At 32.2% G+C, this 24,770-nt stretch overlaps 1 protein-coding gene across 5 annotated transcripts in view; it reads right to left on the bottom strand.

The window, feature by feature from the left end:
• LOC119638602 (ras GTPase-activating protein raskol) overlaps positions 1-24,770 on the bottom strand; it is a 210,676-nt gene that overhangs the window by 86,747 nt on the left and 99,159 nt on the right. For 4 of the 5 annotated variants that reach the window (XM_038035488.1, XM_038035498.1, XM_038035516.1 and 1 more), the window contains one exon: positions 19,612-19,683. The exons of the other annotated variant lie outside the window; for it this stretch is intronic. In XM_038035488.1, coding sequence (XP_037891416.1) covers positions 19,612-19,683 — 72 coding nt within the window. The remainder of the gene's footprint in view (positions 1-19,611; positions 19,684-24,770) is intronic. 5 annotated transcript variants of the gene reach the window in all.

Below are 24,770 nucleotides of genomic sequence, written 5' to 3'. Positions count from 1 at the left end.
TACGTGCAGCTACATTATTATGAAAAAGTCGTGAGCTTGAGGTCAATAAATTATTAATAAATAAATTCATTAATATTTTATGCGAAGAACCACAAGTTAATTATTTAAATATTTAAACAATATATTTTTCATTCAATATTACAATTTTCACTTTCATTTTCACATTCGCCTTTGCAGAGTGCAAGTATATTAATGCTGGCATTTCGTTTGCAACAGCAATAAGGAACAGATCCATAACCTTGTATGTACTATGCATTTTGTATAGAAGAAAAACTTTTGCTCGCTTGCCTCTGCTATTCTCGAAAGGTTATGTGAACAGTAAGAAGATCGATCGTACATTGCTTGCGATTGTAAGCAAACTTTAATTTTCACTATTTATTTGTTTGTTTTATCGAAATCATGTACTATACGCACTATGTTCATAATAGAAGATCGTACTTAATGATACTTCTTGCAATTAACGAGATATTGAGAAATTGTGTTTTCTACTTCTTCTTCTTCTACTTCTTTCTTTCTTTCTTTTTCACCTTAAGGAGGAAGGATGGATATCTAAAGTGCGACTTGAATAGATATTGCTGGCTTTGTTGTTTTTGTTAACATCTCTATTATCATAATTAAGTATTGCTTGCCTGAGGTTTTCCTTTGAAATTTTTTTTTTTTTTTATTTAATTGATATAAGCGCGTGAGCAAAATTCAATCATAATGACAGGAAATCGTATAAGTTTTTCTTTTTATTTTTTTTTCTAAAGGAAAAACTAAATAAACCGCATTTTATCAAACAATGGAATTGAGGTTAGGAAGCTAAAGTTGACTTAAAAGAAACATATACTTATATATATATATATATATATATTTATTTTTTTTTTTAAACATATACGTAAATGAAAAAATAAATGCATAAAGAGCATTGAAGTGAAAAAAAAAATTTTCTATTGAATTAGAACCCCATTAACCTCCATGCCAGCGATAATTATTCTCTTTGACATAAAGTGAATGAATTCAGTGAAAGCGCACCACGCGCGAGTAAACTGGGTGAAAGTGAAAAATTATATGACATACAATAGCATGTAAAATAAGGTGAGTAAGAAATAAATTTACATCTGCTACATTTACAAGCAATATATGTGTAAATATATATACATATATATATATATCTATATGTGTGCGTGTACATATATATATTAACTTGTATGGAAAACATAATTGATGGAAGTGACATAATTTCAGATCCATTTGCAAAGAGGTTACAATAAATTGATATATAAATCAAAAATAATGTAAGCCTTAATGTAAGTTTCCGCGAGGAAACAAATCTAGCAGGTCGGTTAAATAAAGTTTTCACTTTTTTAAGAGAAATGTGTAATGCAAATTTGTAATTTAATAAAATATATTTCACAAGTTTGTAAAATTATGTCAAACCGATCACTGGTGATTAAAAATGCACTACATTTTAAGAACCATATTTAGCAACCTTAAGTAGGCATTGAAAAATATACGAACTAAAGGTGTTTAAGATTCGTAAGATTCGAAGCGGATTACACAAAATCCATTCGCCCGTGCGTATTGTTTCGTTCCCTATTTGGTTCTTGACAGAACGCTCGGAACGTTTCGCTAATTTCAGATAACAAGTTCAAAATTCTGAATAATCAAAACGGGGCGTAATTTACTCATTACCATAAGACAATAAGCACAAGTCGTCCATAACCTTAATTCATCAGTGAATGTTGTGATCAAGATCGTATAAAATTTCCGAGTGAAAAACGTAAGTGTGATCCATCCGCAAGAACATTTCAGAAAAGAATATCTGTAAAACTCGCCAATATAATCAAGCAGAAGATTTGAAAACATTTGAAGATTTGAAGCCTTCACGTTGAATGCGTCTAATTGATCTTAGATCATTTATTAGAAAAAGACAAGGTGAATACTTAAAGAAGAAGTAGAATAAGAGGAACACAACCGTGGAACTATAGCGATTATAATTTTTTTTTTAACTTTTTTTGTTCTCTACAAGATTTGTGATGGAGATGTATACAACATTCAGAACGACTTGAAACAGACTCATCTTTTATTATATCGATCGATTCAGAATCACTTTCCGAATCTAATTTAATCTGTGCAGCTGTCTGTCTTCTTGTCCTAAGCCGAACCTACAGGCCGCAGATATTTTTTGAAGATATTTTAATGAACTTTGATACATCGACGAACGCTCTTTAAAATGATTCGGACTCGACCGGGTCTAAGGCCTTATCTTAAAAAGTCGTTATGGTTGACCGTGATCCACTATAATTTGTTTAGTTGTAAATATATACAAAATATAAAGTTTTGAAACAACAAATGAACAATCTACACTCTCTTCTATGTCAAGTCGATCAAAGAGTTGAGCTTTCCGTAAGTAATCCACTGCTCATAAGTGGACACCTCATGAATCTATATGAAAATACCTTTGAAATAAACTAAAATCAAAATCAAATTCTTCTCGTCGAAATTATTTCTGAAATTTAGCATATGAGCATAAATCAGTTATGAGAAAATGAGCCTCTAGTACGGCCAAATTAGAAAATTGTGTCGACATTTATTTGGTTTGGCACGGACTAGAGTCCCAAATCTATACATATGGTGAATGTCTTTCCTGTACACTCTCTCTTCACGCCCTTCCCCATATATAGATATGAAAAAAGAAGGGGTTTTCGGGTATTTCTCGATAAAAGTCGGTCCAACAAAAAAAATAAAAAAAATATGTTAATCCCCTAAATAAAAGTGGAAAAATTTTAATGGGGAATGAAAGCCTTTTCTAGGCCTTCTCCGATATAAGCATTCTTATCCATGTGAATCTTCATATAGCAGTAAATTGTAATTTTTATAAAGTGCTGCAGATTAGGGATCGGTAAGGCAAGGTATATTTCCATTATATTGATCAATTTTTCGGACCCTCTTCTATATAAGATTTTTTTCGAAATACCATTTTTGTAAAAGTAAAATTTGGAATTTTTTTTTTTTTTCTTAAAATCGATTCGATTCGATTTTATAATACTTGAACAGGTATAGATTATTTATTGGCCGATCTTGTCCGAATACATGCGTAAATGGCTTGATATCTTTTCACTTATTCAAGTTGTCAAAATGTTCCTACAAAAAAAATTAAGCTCACATAGTCGATCTTACAGTATTGTTCGAACACTATATGCAAATTTTTAAACGTTATCGTGATTGGTTGACAATTTCTCATCGCAAAATTGCTTTCAAACCAATAACGATGGGAGTAAGCAAAACTGCCGGAGCAATAAAGCTTAAAGCTTAGGGTTAAAGGCTATTACAACTACAGCGATGTCATTTGTGATGGACAGATCTATGTCGGTGATGTCATGGCATATCAGGTATTTTTTTCGTGTTTTTTTTTTTTTTTTTTTGTTTTGGTGAATGATTCCAGACGTGCGGCAACAGTTCGGGTCAAACACCGGCATTGCTTTGTGGATGATTAAGGCGATTTGTGATCGCTGCCACTGCTACGATGTCAATCAGACGACGCACTAACATCGTACAGTCAACGAGACATAAGCAGCGAATTATTAGAAATGGTTCAATAAGAGATGAGTATTTTATTGAAAAGTCTTTACATTTTGTAGGGTTTCCGACACTTTACACTGCCATTTACAAATGAAATGACATAGTTTCTCATGTGATGGGTAAATTGAAATAAAATTTTAAATTTTTTTTTTTTTTTTTTTTTGTACATACATTTGCAGTTGTAGTTGTCATTCTATTCTAAAGTCATACTAAGCCCGTAAAGGAGGCATAAATTTAAATAAAATATAATTTTTAAAACGAAGACGTTATGTGTCATCAATTAAAAATATTCTGACAAGATATTCATTAATAATAGCATAAAAACAAATTTCAATGAATGTAAAATTTAAAAAAAAGAAAAAAAAAAAAAAAAAGGAAAAGAGAAAAAACCACTACAATAGCTTTTTATGAAACTCACGTTTATTTAAAGAATGAAATAAAAGAAAAAGAAAGAATGAAATAAAAAAAAAAAAAGAAGAAGAAGAAGAAGAGAAAAACAAAGAAAAGAGTGTTCTTCTTTGCCAACTTTTATGTCTGACTGAAACAGTTAAACAATTAAGCAACACAAACCATATATACATATATACATATATACATATATATATATATATATATATACCATATATACATATATATATATATATGTATTCTATACAAAAGGCACACCTCACCCATATTAATGAATGATTAGCTAAATGTTTCTATTTTCCAAGTTCTGATTACCATACCGAGAGAAAACTTGAAACTTTCTTTAATTGTTTAGTTTTTTATTTAAAATTTACAGTTATGAAATTCAAATTTAGACATTATGTCTATAAGCTCTTTAAGCTTAAACTATATGTATGCACATTAACAAGTTTAATAAAAAAATTTAAGAAAATGATATCACGATACTCAACGCTACACCACCACTTGCAGGTCAAATGTATATTAAGTGGATGTATGCAATACCTAGGAAAACTTGAGTTGAACCCAACTCTTTTTTATTATACAAATGGATTTTCAAAGTGATTTTTGTCTGTCTGCCTATCTGCCTGTCTGTCTGTCCGTCTTGTTTGCAATTTGAAACATTTTGATGAAATTTGGTACACTAATCCGATTTGGCCCAATAACGAAAGCAATTAAAACGGTTTCAAATCGGATAACATTTTCTTAATCATAACTTTGTATATAGCAATTGATCTCTTAACCATAGATATGAACATAATAATTAATCTAATACTATGCATTACTTCAGTTCGCCAAAGTCTTTTTAAATAATATAAGGTCATAAAGCTCATCATACCCAACATCACGTGTGGTATAAGCGTATGTTAAGCTCGTGCGGAAAGCACTTGAGATAATCCAAACTTTAACTATACCGATCGCTTTAGGTTCACTTTTTGAAACAATCTAAGCTTATCTATCTGCATGCGTTGAACTTGGGTAAACTAATTTGTTTTGACCTAAGGACCAATACTATTGACAATGGTTCGGAGCAGATCGCTTTTCCGACCACTTCTCATGGACCGGAGCAGACCATAGGCAGAGTCGGTATAGAAAGACCCGAGGACACAAGGCAAGGTGGTTCGGTAGGTTAGGTTACGTCCGTCCGTGTGTTCCTTAAAGGGTAAAAAGTGCGGAGCGAACCAAAAATATAGAAAACTTCCCACATCTCACGAAGTAGCCAGCTCAGTAAACACACACACATCGGTCTCATACACCTCCAGTCCAATCCTAACGTGGCACTTTCCAGTTGCCATAGAATTTAAGGCACTTAACATTGTCCTATAGACAGATAGGAAGGCTATAGACTCTTATACGGTGCATAAAAGTTTTGAAAAATCGTTATATGAATAGCTATGGAATAGTCGACCGTGACCCATCATAGCGGTTTTTCATATTTTTCATTTAAGAATTTTTTTGTCAGTTGTCAGTTTGCTTACTTAAAATAGATTTTACGAAATCTTATCATATCGCGTCAAGTAAACGAGGGGTGCGTGTACTCATTGAATCATTTTGTTTATAATGCTAGGAGAAGAGTAAGAAAACGATAGAAGATAAACGCACTTCTGATGCATATTTATTATTATGTCCGTCCGGCGGTACATCTCGGTCTAGCGATTCGTTCAATTTAAGCGAGAACTTTTAACTAAAATATATTTTTCATTTTTATAATTAATTTAATATTTAATTTCATATAAGTAAAAAATAATAGCAGCACAAAGTTTGACTTGCCTTATGCTCATTGAAAATAAGGTAATATCTGCTAAATTTGTAGAAAAAGAAAAAAAAAACCAAAAATAGTTTCTTGCATATAAAGGCATCAGCACAAGGTAAAAGTCAAGGTACGTGCACAAGGGGATTTTCTTTTTCAGATTGAAAAAAACAAAATTAATGCGAGGCAACTTTAGTAAAAGTATTCTTTTTTTTTTTTTTTTTTTTTTTTGTTCGCCTTTCTTATCATACCGTTACAGGTCACAATGTTGCATTAAGAAGAAAAACTCAACCTTTTTTGAAAATATAAATGCAAATGAGCTGAAAAGCCGATTTAAAATTTGATTTGACATCAGGTCTTATTAAAAAGGTTTAAAGGTAAAGTTTAGAGAAGAAGTCAGCGCTACGGCAATATCGAAAACATGGCTTGAAAAAAGGCCCGTTTAACCCGATTCAACTCACAATTTTGAAGAAATATTTATTTTATCTCAAACCAGCGATCCCTGAATCATACCATTAGTCGAATACGTGTCTACACTTGTATGGGCCTGAAAAGATTATGTTCATAATATTTCTCATCTTTAATTGCATATCGTATGTACTTGCTATTGCACTGAAGATTTTTTTGATTACTGTGGCCATCTTTTCTTGTTCAGAACTAATAACATATTGCCTTGACTATAACTAACAAGCCTGAAGACACTGATGACGTAAGTCTGAAACGCTGTTATCGCCGAAATTTATTTAACTTATTCAAGTACATTCACGTAAATATGATGCTTTAGTTGGGCGGTCATCAATATCAGTGCATTACTGCTGTCTAGACCGCAACCTGTATAGTAAGTAAGAAGTTAGTGTTTACTACGATTTAATGTTTTTTCCTACACACATCTGCCATGTATATGTAATAATATATATACGATATATGATGTGTATATGATATAACCTATACACATGATTTACGATATATACGTCGAATATACGATATGAGATATACGCTATATATGCGATGGACGTTATATTTGATATGTGCACTGTACGACGTATACGTTTTATACACAATGTACGATACGCGATATATATAGGATATATATAGGATATTCCCCATATGATATATAGAGGACATAAGACATATATACAATATACGATGCATACATACGTTGTACTTTTACCTATGCAAAGATTCCAGCGGAAACAATTTAAACTCGACAACATTTTTTCAAGTAGCTGTCGCGTTCACCTCCTTTCTGCTTATGCGGAAAAGCTTGCAGGGAACGTTTAATCAAATCGAAAAATGTGTGCATGTGTGCTATTTGATCTAAGCAAAGAAAAAGAAATGTTGATGACACCAAGTCGATATGGAACGAACATGACACCAAATGGGATAATTTATTGGACAATCGGTTAACTATCGATCAGACTTGATCCTATGATAGAGACTACGTTGACATTGATAAATTGACATTGAAACAAAGTGTTCAGTCCAGCTTAGATATATTCATTTTTCGAATCACAATTTATTAAAGACTTTCACGTTCCAATCAAAAACAGAGAAATCAATTTAAGCCGAATACAAGCTCCCACTCGGTTATATCATATTTTATATATAAAAATTTTGTTTTTTTTATGTAAATATTGATTTATTAAAAATTTTCTTATTATCATTTAGTTTTTATTATTATGGATTTATTCTATTTTGACTTTATTTACGCTCCAAGCTATCATGTCGAACCTGCGTCATTAAGTGCACTTTTTATGAAGATTCTGCGGTTTCTCCTAAAGCAATTCCAAAAACAATAACACCATCAACAATAAAATCTATAATGAACAAAATAACTTTTTAGGATTATTTCGTTTTTTCCTTTGGCTTTGTTTTTTGTTTTGTTTCATTTTAAATAAATGCATAAAGACGCACATTTTGCGGCATAAAAAAAAAGAAATATATATATATATATATATATATAAATGTATATAAATATATAGATAAACAAAAAGCATAAAAAGCTTCCACTCCCTTTGCGACGCATAATCATTACCACGATATTCCGTCATTGCTCTCTTTATATGTTTTTTTTTGTTGCGTTGCCTTGACAACGTTCAATCAACCAACCAAAAAGACAAACAGACAGATAGAAAAACACGCAGTACTTGTAGGGTCTGATGAAATTATTTAATAAAAACATTTGTGCATTATTTCGTGTATAGAAACTTTTTAATAGCAAAACAAATATATATATATATATATATATATAAATAATTTTTAAATATTTATTTTTCTTTATATATATATATATAAAAACGAAATGATGTTAACTGAAATGTTGAAATAAGACGACTACAATAGTCTTAAGATATAAGTTTCTTGTGAACACTGATCGTCAAAGATTTGCGCTTTTAATCCACCTAAGAAAGTGTTTGAGAAAACTTTCTAAATGATTTGGATACATATCTCTATGTATACGTTTGTTTGTTTTTTTTTTTTTTTTATTAAAAATATATTTAAATCTTTAAGCAATTTATTTATATAATTCTCATTTTCCATACTCTACTTCAATTGTGATAGAAGGGTGCATGTATTAGATTTGTGCGTATGTATGCAACACCCAGAAGGGCTTGAGATAAACCCATTTTTGTACACCTCTCCACCACTTGTGGTACAGCATATATTATATGTGTGCGGATGTTTGTAAGATGGAGAAAGGCTTAAGATACCTTTTCACCTTTACAAGTAACGCCTTAAAAAACATTGTAATTGTCAGAGGCGCATTTCGACATCCGATATGAAAAATTCCTTGAATCCCCTCTCATACCCCCTTTTCTACGAAAACTGAATCTTTGTATGATAAAAAGTCGAATTTTCAATATTTTATGGTAAAAAGCTGGTTCACAATAATAAATTGACAAAGAAATCAGCCTAAGCGAATTTGGACTGCGTTGGTCTATTTTTTGGCTGCTACCGTATATAAAAATTCTTAGGAAATGCAAGTCTTTATATGCCAAAAAGGTCTAATTGTTAATGTTTTCACGATCAAAATTAACTGAATCAAATTTTGACTACAAGGATCTATTCCATGGGCCCTACGGCATATAAGATTTCTCATGAACAATAGATTTAATTTTGAATATTTTATACTGAAAATTGATCCGGAGTAACAATATAGCAAAAAGCTTTACGGTAGGGGACTTGGATCATAGAGATCTATTATTTCGACCCCAACATATGTACGGGTGATCGTGCAAAGTAAGCAAATTCTGATGAAAAATAATGAAATTTTGAAGAAGTAAATTAAGCTGACAAAATTGATTCATATGATATTTCGGGCGTGCTGCAATATGCGGGGTTTGCATGAAAATAATGTGATATTATAAGTGTATTATTAACAACACAAGGCGATAACTGTATTACGCAAAGTGATATGGGAGATCCATTAGTCGCCCTTGCTCAACTATGAAGTTTTTACTTTGTTTAGTATACCGATCTATTCAGAGTCATTTTCTGAAGCGATCTAAACTTGTTCAGCCAGCTGTCCCTTTTTGATTTCTTATATTCGACCTGCAGGACGCAATCCTCCAATTACTTTAAGGAAATTTGGTGCACTGACGTATTTTGGTACAAGAACGAACACGAACGCTATTGAAAGTAGTTTTCTTGATGAAATTTGATACACGTTGCTCATGTGCTTTGACCCATGAACGAACGCCAGTGAAAATGATTTGGATCGGTCGACTTTCTCGAGCACTCTCCCTCTAACGATATCAAAGTGCAGAGGTGCTCAAAAAACCAATAGATTGTTGTGGTATATTGCTGAAAATCGCTCAGCCAACATGGAGAGCTAGTCGGCATCAGTTGTTATCGTTGCTTATTTGCTGTTTACATTTTTTTTACGAAATAATCGCTCGATAGGCGATTCATTATAAAACAAAATGATTAAATTGCGAACAATTCTCTCAAAGAAGGAAAAGACGTACGGCTGGCCTTCTGGCTTGTAATGCTTCTGTTGCTTCGAAAACGGCCGATAGTGTGCGATCAAAAAAATGTACTCCATGCATTCCTTTTGGAAACCTTAAAAAGTCGTCGAATTAAAGTTTGTTTATGGAGATAACATGCAATCAAAGTGAATCACGGACGCAAAAGAAAGCAGTTGCACTCCGCGAAGTCCAACTACACGACATTGTACGATAAGTTTCTGTTTTATATATATGGCGAGCACACGAACGAAGATGACTCGAAACTGTTCACTACTTTTTTGTATTTATTTACGTGTTTTAAAAGCAACATTAATGCAAATCAATCTTTCATCGATGGCCATAGAAATAAATATTAGCAAAAAAATTTCAAATTTAATTTTTAAGGTTCTTTGAACTAACTCTGTTCTGGCTTAACTTTCACTTAACCGTAACCACGTTCTCTAGCATTAAATCATAGTATAATGAACTTTTATGACTTTGCACAATAAATAATAGATACAAAGAATTTTTTATATATATATATATATATATATATATATAAAAAGCAAAAAAATTTTAATGGAAATCAAAGTTATATATAAAAGAAAAGCAACAACAACAACAGTAACAACAAAAACAACTTATTATGCTTCGTTGATTTTAGCAAAATAAAGAATTCATCAACCGAACCCACAGCAACAACAGATAAAAACAGAACATCGCATATGGTTTAAAGTTAAAACGGAAACGGGAAATGAGTATAAAATTTCATGACAATAAAAATGAAAAGAAAAAAAGGCAAAAATACAGAGAATGAACGAAAAGAATGAGAAGGAAAGAATAAAGTTATTTGGGAGTAAAGTGACTCATACTTTTTAAAATTTTTTTAAATAAAATAAAAATTTTATGAAATATTTATGAAAAACAGGAACGAAAAAGTATGGGAATGCCGTGAAAAGATGAAAAAAAACAAAACAAAATTTAACAAAAAATCTCTGAGCAATTAATTATCAATTATGAATTTGCCCGTGAGCTCAGTACGACGAACATTACTCGCCGCCATATATTCATGATTCCAATGAATCAATTAATCATGTTAAACAATGAATATCGATATGTTTTGTAAAATAATTACATATTTTTTAAAACACTTCAACTTTATATTTGGTGTAGATGGAGTTTCTATCGGGGACCGGCAAAGAATATCTACATCAAGTAGCAACTTTGGCCCGAAATACGAAAAAACAAGCAAACGAATGAAAAAGAAAACTTTTACATTTAAATCGAGGGCCTCTTGATCGCCGAATATTATAAAGCCTACGCCACTATTGACGAATCCATACCTTTGTTTCTGTTACATAACTGTAAGATCTGAATTTGGTGTGTACCGTCATTGCGTCATCATATGAAATTGTCAATAGTCATCCAACACCTGGATGCTAACCTACGAACTTATTTGTACACATCTGTATCTGTGTAGAGAGAGAGAGAGAGAGAGAAAGAGAGAGAGAGAGAGAGAGAGAGAGAGATAGTTTATATATTTATATACTATAAGGTGCCTGACACTTTCAAGAATTTTGATAAAGTTATTTATTATATACTACACCACCTGTGATACGGTTGAGTTTATACGAAACGTATGCAACAACCGTAGGCTCAACTTTTATTTTATACTCTACTATTTTATACCTATCGATTCAGAATCACTTTTTGAATTGATTTAACCTTGTCGGTCCGTCAGTCAATATTGCATTTAACCTACAGAGATGAAATGTGATATGCTAATCAGTTTCGACTCGGAATCGGACCCTCTTTCTTGACAACTTTCCGTATAAAATTTTATTTTGAACAATCATTGACGTTGAGTATTTGGCCATGATCAACTATACAAGGTTTTTACTTGTCTTTCTTCTATTGTCCAAACAATTTTATAGATCGCCGGTAAATAGAGCTGACCGTGACACGCAAAACTTTCAGAGATCCGCCGATAAATCTTCAGTTCAACATCTTTTCTAAAGCGTAAGATATTAATAGTTAGCCCTAGTTAGCTAATCTCTGTTTCGATAATGAATTATAAACAATACAACAAAACTCTTCATATTTATCGTTATTGTTATCGTATCGCTATCGTCTCGGGCAGGCGGCTTTTAGGAAAATTTTACGCAAATGTTTATTTTGATTACTAAATGAATTGAGTTTAACTCCTCATTAATTTCAGGGTTGTACAATATGTATGTACACTCTACAAAATCATTAAATGTCACGATCATTAAATGACACGAACATATCACATGATTTTCTTTTGTTTTCATTTTTTGTGTTCTTTCTTTTTTTTTTATTTATTTATTTCTTTTTTTTTTTATTTTTTTATTATTATTATTATTATCGTTTATTATTACTATTATTTAAATTATTTTTAATTGCATTTAATTGCATATAGATGTCACTTATTGTCTATCCTTGCCTGAGTCTGATAAAGATACATTTAATTACTAATGTAGATTATTTTTATATCCATCAGAAGACTTTCTAAACGATACTCTAAATTAATTCATTCATTTGAAGCAACGAACGAAAATAGTCGTTAAAATTTAAATGATTTTCAGGCGTTTAATTTCTCTCTCTATCTCTCTCTATCTCTCTCTCTCTCTCTCTCAACACAATTTTAGAGAAAATAATTTCATTTTTGCAAAAACATAACCTAATGTCTAATTATGATGATAAAATTAAAAAAAAAAAAAAAAAAGTCCTTCCTTCCTAGCATTGAATAATAAATACATTCACAGTTGATAGATTGTAATAATATGCACCAATCCAACATTATCCAACATTATTTATTTCATATCATGAAAAAGAAGAAGAGAAAGAGAATTCAGTCAAATGAAGATAAATGTTTCACATCTGGATAGTGAGTACACAAAATTCGTCATAACACATAAATTTTTTCAATTTTACAGTTTAGAATCATAACGACCTTCATGTTGTAATTAGTCACGCCTTGTTTAATACTGTATGCTGGCAAAAAATTAAAAAAAAAAAAAAAAAAATTTATGAAAATAAATATGTGAAAAAAAAATTATTAAAAATTAAAATAAATTGCTAATGAATAAATAACAAAAAAAAAAAAAGCGTAAAAAATGAAATGTATTTCAATAACTAATACACTCAGATAATGAATGACAAATGAAAAGTTCGCTTTGTATATATTAACTAAATATTACATTATAATATCTTTAAGTAGAAAGCATTTTCAGCAATGATTTCTCTGCTGCAGATACAATCCAAATATTCCAGAAGAAATTTATCGCAACTCAACGTATATTGGATTATACCGTTTGTAACAAAGGATTGTGGGAAAAATATTAGATTTATCATTTCGCCTTCCATAAGGTATACAAAGGTATACAAAGTGTGTTTCAAAAAAAAAAAAAAAAAAACAGAAAAAAAAAGGTGACAATGAAAATTTCGTGGGCTACGTACGTTCGATATTTAGATTCTTTTTTGTGTTTTTTTTTTTTTTTTTTTTTTTGTGTTAGTACACAGGTGTCCAACATATGTTGACATTATCAGGCACTTTACATTTTTAGTTTGTTTTTTCACAGATATAAAGGTTAGATGTGCTTTGGTATGTTTGGCGATTTTTTGCTATCGAAAAAAAAGGATCAAAGGATTTCGATTAAATTTTATTGAAATGCTCTAACTCACTTACAATGGTTGACTGCGAGCTTGAGCAAAGACCAAACTCGTCACACATAAGGCCGAGAAAATGTTAACAATGATGCTCGCGATGGATGCTCGAGCAAGTCAACAACTGATGAAAATATTTTGGAAAGAGTGAAGAAAATTGTTATGGAGAATCGGCGAAATACCATTGGAGAAGTTGATGAGAATAGGAGGGCATATCAGTTGGCTCGAGCCATGCAATTTTTTCAGACAGAAAGTCCCTATGCAGAGTGCGGTTAGAAAAATAGATCGATATAATCCAAATTCCCCATCGTTGAATTATTGAGGAACAATTTTCATAAGGCTTTATTTAACAGTAGAACGCTTATGCAGAATATGAGACCGGCTATCCATGTTCAGCTTAGTTTGCGTCATGGCATCTTGGAGCTTTGGTTGGTTATATCTGGTATTTAAAATTTCAAGTGAGACTGTAAGGATGGGTATTGCGATTTTACAACAGAATGAACGGACGGACGGAGAGATAAGCAGGAAAAACTCGATTAGATTTTTTTTTTATATATTCTTAAGCAATACAACAACAACGTAATGTATTCGTTTTATATATATATATATAAGAAACTGTAACAATCAACTTTTGAGTGTATGGGCATCGAAAATTCGTCCAAAGGCATGTATAAAATTAATTTGCTTGTTATTGTTTTCAATTATTTAAAACAATTTAATAGAAAATAATGTAAACACAGTTTCTTCCTCATTTCCATTTTTGCGATTTTTTTTTTTTTTTTTGTATGTCCATCTGTGTGTGTGTGTGTGTGTGTGTGCAGTCTAATTAATATGTATGGTATGCCAGTTTTGTTAATTAATGTACTAATAACATAATAACACCAGAAATATTTATTACAAGAAATTCATATTTTGTTCGCGATAAAAAAGAAACTGCAAAATAATGTATAGATAGGTATTATATGATGATAAGTAAGCCTTTGCACATTAAACCATAAAAGAAAAAATAAAAAAAAAACTTAATTAAAGGAGGGGGAAAAAATAAGTAAGAAATGGAAATTACCGTTAAGTCGATTAGAAAACAAATGAAAGCTTGCACAAGAAAAACTAAAAAAAAAAAAAAAAGCAACAAGAAAAGAAATCAAAATAAAAAAAAAAAAAAGAAAAAAAAAATGAGAAAGTTATGTTCGCCTTAGGGCGACTCTTGGATTCATGCCATTTAATATTATTTGAAATTTTCATGTATTGTTTTGCCTTCTTCTTCAATAATTATAGATATGCAAGCGTATAGGTGCGTAAGTATAATAAGCAGAATTACTCTTGTACCGGCTTATGAGTAAAGAAAAAATTAGACGCGAATTATATTGAATCGCACACGAACACACACACACACACACACACACACACACACACACACAGAGAGAGAGAGAGACAGTTTGGAAAAGTCTCAAAGATTGCAATTATAGATCAATAGTCAACAATGGAGCCTAATGGGAATCATTTTTTCAATCTCACCTATGTAATTTACTTTCAATACTGGATGAGCTATTTTTATAATATATTATCGATAGTATGTACGCTACTTGCGTAACGATCACGAACGTCAAGGTAAACTTGGACTACCATCAGCTTTTGTAGTAGCATTGCTTTAACTTTGGAGCAAATTTTCGATGCACTTTAACAAATAATTATAATATTTTGCACGCTCTATACGCGGTAGGTAGGTACATCTTAGGAAACAAATAGCAGAGTCTTCAGGCTATATAGGGTTATCTGAACGAATGCAAAAATCTATGCGTAAGAGAAATATTTGGAAATATTGCTTACGCTAGCATGCCCGACATGCTTTAATTGTATCAAATAAATATTTAAAAGGTAATGTTAACGCATGCTTCTTACATGGTTATGAGACATACATACACACACACACAAAAAAATTAAAATTGATAAGTTTACCTCTTTTTCATTCTATTTCATATATAGATATGTATAGACCGCGGTTTTGACTTAAAGTTCTCCAAAAAAAAGAAAAAAGGAAACGTTAACAAATTTAGATTCGAATAGTGAAGGAACGAACTGATGTAACAAATTCTACAACTTGGCCTCTTTAGCATTTATTTATCTTTACAAAAAATTTATCATCCGTGTCATCCAGCCATTCATTGCTTTTCCATTGGGATGTGCAGGCAGTTAAACAATAAGAATTTTCGAATAAAACACTTTTTAATGGTCTTGAAGATGTATAACTTCAACTACATATATCTATAAAAAAGTTCACAGGACTTCTGCCAAATGTCATTTCATTTAAATAAACGAATTCCCAATGAATTTATCTATCGTGATTCAAATGAATTTAATTTTCAATTTAAATGCAATTTGTCGCTCTAATCTGCTATAAGTCGAAAACCTTGGTGACCTAATCAGTCAATTGATAAAATTTTCGAGTTCCGCACTTTCTTTCAACGAACCACATTTTGCTGTAAACTAGTCACAGAATGCTCTACATACTTAAAATTAAAAATTCATGTGATAACCTCTCTCCTCCTCTCTCTTCCTCATCTTTTCTCCCTTACTGTTCTGCGTACATCGAATTATCCCATAAGACGTGCGATGCTTTTCCTATCGGAACGATTATAGGAAGCCCTACACTGGCACAAGTTATCAGATTACATGGTAAGGATTTTCCGATGATATGCGACCATTATTATGATTACTTCAACGTTTAAATATTAGATATGGTTGTGAACAAAATCAAATGTTCTGAAATAAACGGAAGAGCAGCTAACATGGAGCTGATGATGCTGTTCACTGTTAAGACGACAAGAAAGTCGGTCCATTTGCTATTTCACAATGATGAGGTATAGCAGAGTAGATAAGATTTCCAAATACCTAGTCGGTGTTTGGGCATTCAAAACGACGTGAGGGTGAAGGCTGTGCTATGTGGATGATTGCTCAGTCGCTATAGGCATAATATTTACTGACTGAGCACAACCTCTCTCTTTTTCTCTCTCTCTCTCTCTCTCTCTCTCTTCGGGCCTCTTTCGCCAATTCTTTCCAACCATAGCGATGTCAGACATATAGGTTAGATCCCATGAAGGAAAAAGAAGAACAATATATTAATCATGTGTTGATTTTCAATTCAGGTTCCTATAACGGATGTACAGGTACCCTTAAAGTCTCGTATTAATCATAAGTCCGCATATCCGCATCTGTTATAAAGGCAATGCCAAATTCAACTTACTCACATTTGTTGTTAATCAATGTATAGAAAAATTGTAACTAATTTGTTAGGAAAATAATAAAAAAGCAAAATAGAAACCGCAGATATGATACAAGTAATGAAAGTAAACATATAGTAGCGTACTAGCGTATATATATAGGCTTTTGGGTTTAATAGAGAAAACGAGTGAAAATGATTAACTATTTTTTTATTGTTGTTGTTATTGTTGTTGTTTTTCTATAACCCTAACTGAGGGGTCATGCAGATAATTATGTTTCTTTCTTTAATTTTCTACTGTTTTCTTAACTTCTTATATGTTTGCAATTTCCTAGGAATAAAAAAAATTCAAATGAAAATATTAAAAAGAAAAAAGCAAAAAAAAGCAAAAAAAAACAAAAAAAAAAGGAAAAGATATTCAGTAAACATCCCATACAATGTCTCACTAGTCTCTTCACTTTAAATTTTTTATGTCTTCTTCTGAAAAAAAAAAAAAAAAAAACGCTCTAATGTGTTAATAAAATGCAAAAAACAACAAAAACAAATTGCCTATAAAAGGCGCCTTAGTTACGTCAAGCATAGCACTTATTGTATGCCGAGTTTTATTACATCTTTAGTCTGGCAATACTTTTACGATTATAGCAATATTTCCGTCTCCCAATGACTATCATTGAGATTCGTTGAAGAGGGGTCTCGCTCTATAAAATTGCAGGAAGGAAAGTGAACGATTTTTGCAATTTCTTTCACATACCCTAACAGAATACACACAAATTGAGTCTACGCATGATTCCACGCGAGGCGATTTCAAGCAGAAAAACAAAGGAAACCTTCCCATTTACCTTATCTCCCTTTGAAGCACGTAATGAACACAGATAATGTTATACATTCAATAAAGACGACATGTTATTAAGAAATGATTCATTGCGATCCGGGGCATTGATATAGTTCAACTCGATTTTAAGGAGAGAACAAAAAGGGCAATCGTTTCAAAAATCGTGCTTAATTTTCCAAGACACAAAAAAAGCGAAGTAAGAAGTGTCGGAATAAAATTACAGGTCCGAAGTATTTCCTTAATTGGGAAATATCGATCTCTAGGTAATTCGACCTTTTCGTCAGTCAATTTTTTTTGATTCGATCGTAATCAATAAGAATTGACAATCGATTTCGTCGGGCATTCAGCAACTGCGCAACTTAAGCAACTTACAGACATAAGCATAGGCGAATAAGTGCGAGCTGTAGTTTTTAATTCGATACCGCAGAAATTGTAAAAGTTAGCCTCCACAAAGCCCCATACATCGGTTTTACATTAGGCGACAGTTTTCAAAATTAACTCCGACAATCCCAGGTTCTTGCAGTAAGAAGTTGCAGAAGCTTGTAAAAAGTAAAGTGTTTCGTAGTACATCGCTGTTAAGGCAGATAGATTCCCGAGAAGGAAATGCAATATGAATTCATTTCTATAATAATATTATATGGGAGCGGACACATCGTTGTAACGAAAAAGACCAACGGCTGCGCGCGCACATTTATTGCCACCTCACTAGATCGTCGCAAATGCTTTAAGCGCCCAGAATAAGTATTGAGCAAAGCGAGATACCTTCAAGTGATCAAGAACAGATTGTGAAACGGGTTTAGCGTGGGTACCTGCTATGATGACTTAAGCCCACGGTGGCCCAAGTCACACAGATTATTCAAGCGTAACCCACGCCCTCCAGCGAGTTAGACAATCCCTATAACGTAGGGATGTTAACAACACTGGAGTCCAGATTGTTTATTGTGTATGGCTCGATAAACCCACTCTGGTCAGTGTTGAGGCCAAAAACAATTTCCAATAAACGTGTTGATGCCAATCTACCAGAAAGAATAGTCCGGAGAGTCGCTTTGCTCAAAAAAGAAAGACTCTTTGCTTTCGCCCATCAAAATTGATGCGGATTAGCGGGCAAAAAAAAAAGGACTAATATACTTCTGAGTGAAGAAATAAAAACAACTCTGTTTGGTAACGATGCGGAAGGGAAAAGAATTCCACAATAAATTTATTAAAAGAAACTATGAAGCATGGAGGGGGGAAATTTACGATATGGGTCTGCTTTTCTTGATATGCAACACATCTCGTAGGAAGCACTATGAATCGATTTTTATATAAAAAAATTGCTTGAAAGTTGTAATGCTATCGTGTACCGATAAAAATATGATCCGAAATATTCATGCAATTCGATGAAATGGTTGTTCAGTGTGCATAACTTGGTTGGACGCCATTTCATGGCAATGGGATGGTCAGTCTTCCGGCCTTGAATCTCTGCCTCGGTACGAACTAAAATGTCAAGTTATATGTTATATTATCGCAGTAGAGCGGCGTGCGGTAGTTGAATTTCATCTATGCTAAAAACCATCGAAGCTGTCCGTATAAGGAATGACCAATAGTCATGGAATCTCTTAATTGATTTCGTGCGTTATCTTTAAGTGTTTTTTTATACATACATCAATTTTATTGTCCACTTGGCGGAGATGGCATCTTTGTGAAGTGAACTTAAAAGAAGTTTTTGTTTATACCTAACATATATATACATATATATATACAAGTCGGAAACCATTCCTAAATGCGGAAATGTTTCTACGTTAGAACTAAAAGATGAATATAAAATATCATAAGGAGGAAAATGAAAAAGAATATCCTCCGCCAACATGAAACAACATAGAAATACATATATATATATATATACATATATATGCGTATATATACAACGTTGAATCTTGAATTACTTAGAGACATTTTGCTTTAAATTTAAATTTTTGCTCAATACTCGCTAAGGACTACACATACAATCAAATTTGTTTTCGCTTTCTCGCTTCTGCAAAAACAAAAAAGTATTTCACTCACTGATTTAATGATAATCGTTACAGGATATGGTGCTAAATATTGTATAAATCGTATTCAAAAAAAAAAAAATATATATATATATATAAATATATATATATATATATATATAATGAATTTTGTTTACCTTCATTTAACGACATATCATTGATAGTATTGTCGAAGTGGATGCGTGGCAGTGTTTTCGATTTGTACTCACCTGGAAAGAGAGCAAAAGCAAAGTCAAAATTTAAAATATCATTCTTTGAATACTTGTAACTTAAAATATAAAATAAATGTTAAAAGTCTTTTCAAATGAATTTTCCAAGACTTCATATCTCTGTTTTTTTTTTTTTTTTGTTGTATCTCAAAAGAAATGAAAACGAATACATGAGCGGTGGGCTTACGACAAAACGTTGCAATTTGATCACACATTGCCGGACATGTAATCGAAGTGATGCGATGTGCGTTAGGGGCGTTGTAGTTTTTTGCTAGTTTTTTAAAGAAAAAACTCACATCAATCAATCAAATGCAAGGACCAAAAAAAAATAAATAAATAAATAAACAAATAAATAAATAAAAGAGGAAAAAGTCAACGCATCCGTCAAATATTTTGCATCGTAAAAAGAAGAAGAAGAAATGTTTGCAGTTGCGATGAAACATTCACAGATTAAAATTTTCTCTTTTTATTCATTTTTATCATACACGCAAAGATGGACAGCAAAGGGATATTTATAATTTTCATCTACCCTATCCCAGTTGTATGCATTAAAATATGAGCGAATGTATGCAACAGAGTCAGATGGGCTTGAGGTACAGGCATCTTTTACTGTACCGATCGATTCCGGGTCACTTTCTGAATTGATCTAAGCTTGTCTATCCCTCGGTCCATTTTGTTTCCTTATATTCTGGTCATAATTTTGAACATATTTTGATGAGATTTAATAGACCGCAGATGTCTTTTGGTGCAAGGACGGACGCTATTAAAATTAATTTGAATCGGACCACCTCACGCCCATACTGTAGAACGGTGCACAGCTCAGTATAATGTCTTTAGTTGTTTTGATGTTGCTTTTGGTTATATGAAGAGCGAACATAAATCTGGTCCAATTTTAGGTCCTTGAGCCAAAACATATTAGAATACTAAATTTCATCAGGAGACATAAGCAGACTGAATAGACTCAGAGAATGAGATAATGCCATAAGAGACGGCAGAGGGAATGTACGACATGAGAATTTTTATTTTTCTCAACAAATAGTTATGCATTCATCAATATCTAGTTTGCCCCGTTCAAAGTAATCATCTTTGAACTCTTCCAGCGGTGTGGTCTTTATCTCTCTCTTTAATCGGGGAGAAACTTCATCTTTTAATGGATCTTTTCAATTTTGCGAAGAGGAAAAAATCGTATGGGTCCAGTTGCGGCAAAGACGTTGGATGAGGCGGTGTTGTCGAATAAGCAGTTGACGTATGACTTGGGGCATTACCGTGATGCAACATCCATTACTGGTTGTTCTACAATTTCGGACGTTTTTTTCGCAGTTATTCGCGGAAACGAGGCATAACTTTAAGGTAATATTTCTTAATTGACCGTACGACCTACCGCCAAGAACTCTCTATACACCACGCTATTGCAATCCGTGAGCAATACCGTCACATGTGTGTGACGCCTTATTAAAAATTTTGCGATCCACATATTGACAAATCAATTAAAAACTTTTTCTGAATACCCGTCTTCTTGTTGCGAAATTTATTTTTATTTTTTTTATTTCCATATTTATTCATATTTTTCTTCTTCGCATATTTTTTTGTTGAAAGCTCATTCAGCATAAGAAAGTCTTTAATGGCAAATTTATTTAAATTTTCGAACCATAATTTATATAACAATTTTCATTTTATATACATGCCAGTCATCTTCAGCATCTGTTTATCATATGTTTTCAGTGAAATCTAAATCTGTTTATTTTTTCTTTCTATTTTATTTTTATTTTCTTTTATTTTTTTATATTTAATGCCCTACTGACCATTTGAATATGTATTGAAAAAGTATTGAGCCATGAATGAATTCATTTTCATGGAAGCATGTATGTTAACAATAATAAATAAATAAATAAACATCAACAGCAATAATAATAATAATAACAACAACAACAACCACAATACGATATAATAATTTTTTCGTTCCTTTTTTTTTTTGTGTTTTTTTGTTTTTTTTAATTTCAAGAATTAATGGGTCTTTAAATTACTGGCAGTGTTTAGTAAGTAAACTTGTGTGTATGAAAACATTACTCCATCATCGTCGACGTCGTCATTAACATCGTAAACATTATTGAAACTAAGGCAGCAGTCGATTTTACACAACAAATGCACGGTGAGTAAAGCAAGAGACGAGAATATACGACTAAGAAGAAGAAGACGAAGAAAAAGAAGAAATAAATAGAAAAGAAATTTTCAAGTTGTTCAACAATACTTTGGTTGCCATTGTTCGAAGGAGAAGTAAAAAACAAAAAAAGAACGAGAATTATTGTTAAGTATTTATCAATAGTTGTGTTATTATTATTTATTTATTTTTCCATTTTTATGCTTTTTGTTTATCTCTCTTACTCACTTGGCTTTGTTTACTTATGTTTATGAATATGAAACTTTTTTTTTAAACACTTAGATCAGCTTTTTTTTTTGTTTCACGATTACATACATATAAAGGGATACATTAGATTGAAGTATCGCTTCAACAATCCACAGTGATAATTGGGGAAACGTTTTTTTAAAAATCTTAAATTAAATTATATTCATAATCGTATTTAGGCATAAAATTGTGAGTAAAAATTTTTGCACTTAAAATATTTGCGAGAATTAATTATCCAATTAATTATTAATTAATTGTGTTGCAATATTTCTTAGCGTTCTCGTCCCCACTTCTAAGATTCGTCCCCACTTCTATATCATTTGACGCACTAATGCGACATCGTCATCCCGAACGCGTTTGAGCTAATTCACTTTTGTATCAAAGATACAGAAAACCCGAATCCCTGCTTTCAACCTTCTCTACCCACCTATCCTTCCTGAGCGGATATCCCTTACCAGGCTGGTCATATAAAAAAAATCTACTAAAAAACTTTCCTTTTTCTTCACTACGATCATAATGAAGAAAATAAAGGAAATTTAAAATTACACACACACGCCCGCAAAAGATAACAACAATGCACTAAAACATTCCATCTCCAAAAGTGCAAAAACGTTTATCAATTCATTGGAAAAAGAAATGGTTTTCGTTTCAAGGGTATTTATGTTTTCGCCAAATCGTCTGGCAGCCGATTTGGGCAGCATCACGGTACCACCATCAAGTACATCAAGGAATTTTTTTCTTTTGTGATTGACGAAACTTAACAATCCCAATAGTTTTTTTTTTTTGACAAGTGACAAAATGCTGACGAAAGGTTAGCTAACAGACGCGCTTAACGTAACAAACATACTGAACGTAACGAATTTACTGAATCTTTTGCATTTATTAGGTACACTGCACTTGTATGGGTTTCTACTAAAAGTACTTCATTTATTCCGTCTACGGAATCAGCGAAACGAACTGAATGCATTAAAGTTTACTAAATCTTGTAACTCTGTCGAATGTATTGGACTTTTTTGTATCGAAATGAATTTAATTAATTCGTTGATTTTGCTGAACACTAGAATTACCGACGCATTTGCAAATACCTATTTTTGTCGGCTCGTCACAGTTGTAAAAATAAAACAAGTGAAAACAATATGGTTGAGTTAGGTCGACTGTTAAACATCCTATACCACATGGTCAAACATAATTCCTATTTTTGCCATAGAACATAAATATTATACTTGATTTTTAGAGGAACATACTATTATGACACTGTACATTCAAAAATTAGATCTCTTTCCAGATGAAGTCTTGCGTCCCGTTAGAATGGTTAGGCCTAAGAATTTTAAGAAATTGAGGTACTTTTTATATCATTATTTAAGTCAAATTACTAGTACGGGTCAATTTGCATCACCACACATTAAAGCTGAGACGGTTTTTCCCTATAACGGATCAATTTCCATTAAAATTCTTATTAGGATAGGTTCTAAAAGAGAAGCCAAGATAGTCCCAATTTCATACATTTCATTATTTTATGTTAAATTACTGTTATGATATAGTTTTCACCAGGTCTTGTTAAAAAAAAAACAAAAAAAAAAATTTCCCCAGCCGGTCCAAAGTTTTAATACCAATTTAGAATGCCGAAGTACTACTACTTAAAAGAAGTATTTCATATTTTGTGTGTGTTAGTGTTCATTAATTTACTGAATTTATTAAACGCAGTGAACTTACTGAGTCTCCTGAACCTACCGAACCTGAACGAACATATTGGAATTTAGAGATTTCACTGAATGTGTAAAACTTACTGAATTCTCTCAATATATATATATATGTAAAGAGTTTCTCAGAGTTTCCAGGCGTTCGTTGTAGAATTACCCACATACTGCGCAACACACTATCGCAACACAAGTCGCCGTTTAACCACAATGCACGCCTTTGGAACAACCTACCAGCCGTGGTCTTTCCTTGGTCTTGCCTTAATTGATGGCTCCATTTGCAAGAGGAACGTTCACATACACTATCTCCTCTCCTCATCCCTATATGCAATATATCGCATATGAAGCAATCGAATGGTCTCTATATCTTTCCTTCTCCTTGCTCAATTCCCACTCATTATTTCGGTGTTACCCAGCCATCATTGATCATATTACAACTCGATAGGCATTGATGTATTTGCTTTTCACAATGAGGTATGGGAAGCGAAACATTTCCAGGAGCTTTCGTGCTTGTGCCGAAACAAGTCAGTCAACAAAAAAAAAAAAAACAAAAGACGGACATATGGTCAGGCAAACTTAAATGGGTATAATAAAAAATGCATTAGTCTCAAGTCCTTCCGGATGTTGCATGCATCCGTGCAAAATTTAATATACCCTTGTACCACAATTGATGTAGTGTTGCAATTTCAAATTCAACCAACTAACGATTGGCTAATCGGTGCGCGATTCATCTCTTTCGACAATTCAAATCTCACACTTTTCTCGTTTCTCTCTTTCGGAAATTGGAAAATCATCAAAAATTTGTTCCATAATCATAAACTCTATTTAACCTTTGCATGAGCAAAGGCTTACTTGCGATAACTGTACAAATTTCGATTTTCGTTTATGACTTCAACTGATTGTTTGGCACATGTGCGTGCGCGGGAAAACAACTGCGAACAATATTTATTGAAATCGTCGTTATAAAAGTATATTTCTCAAGATCT

The sequence above is a fragment of the Glossina fuscipes genome, unplaced genomic scaffold (assembly GCF_014805625.2).
Source record: "Glossina fuscipes isolate IAEA_lab_2018 unplaced genomic scaffold, Yale_Gfus_2 0, whole genome shotgun sequence".
NCBI classification, from domain to species: domain Eukaryota; kingdom Metazoa; phylum Arthropoda; class Insecta; order Diptera; family Glossinidae; genus Glossina; species Glossina fuscipes.
Note: the sequence above shows the minus strand (reverse complement) of the source record. Positions and strands in the feature narration are given on the sequence as shown.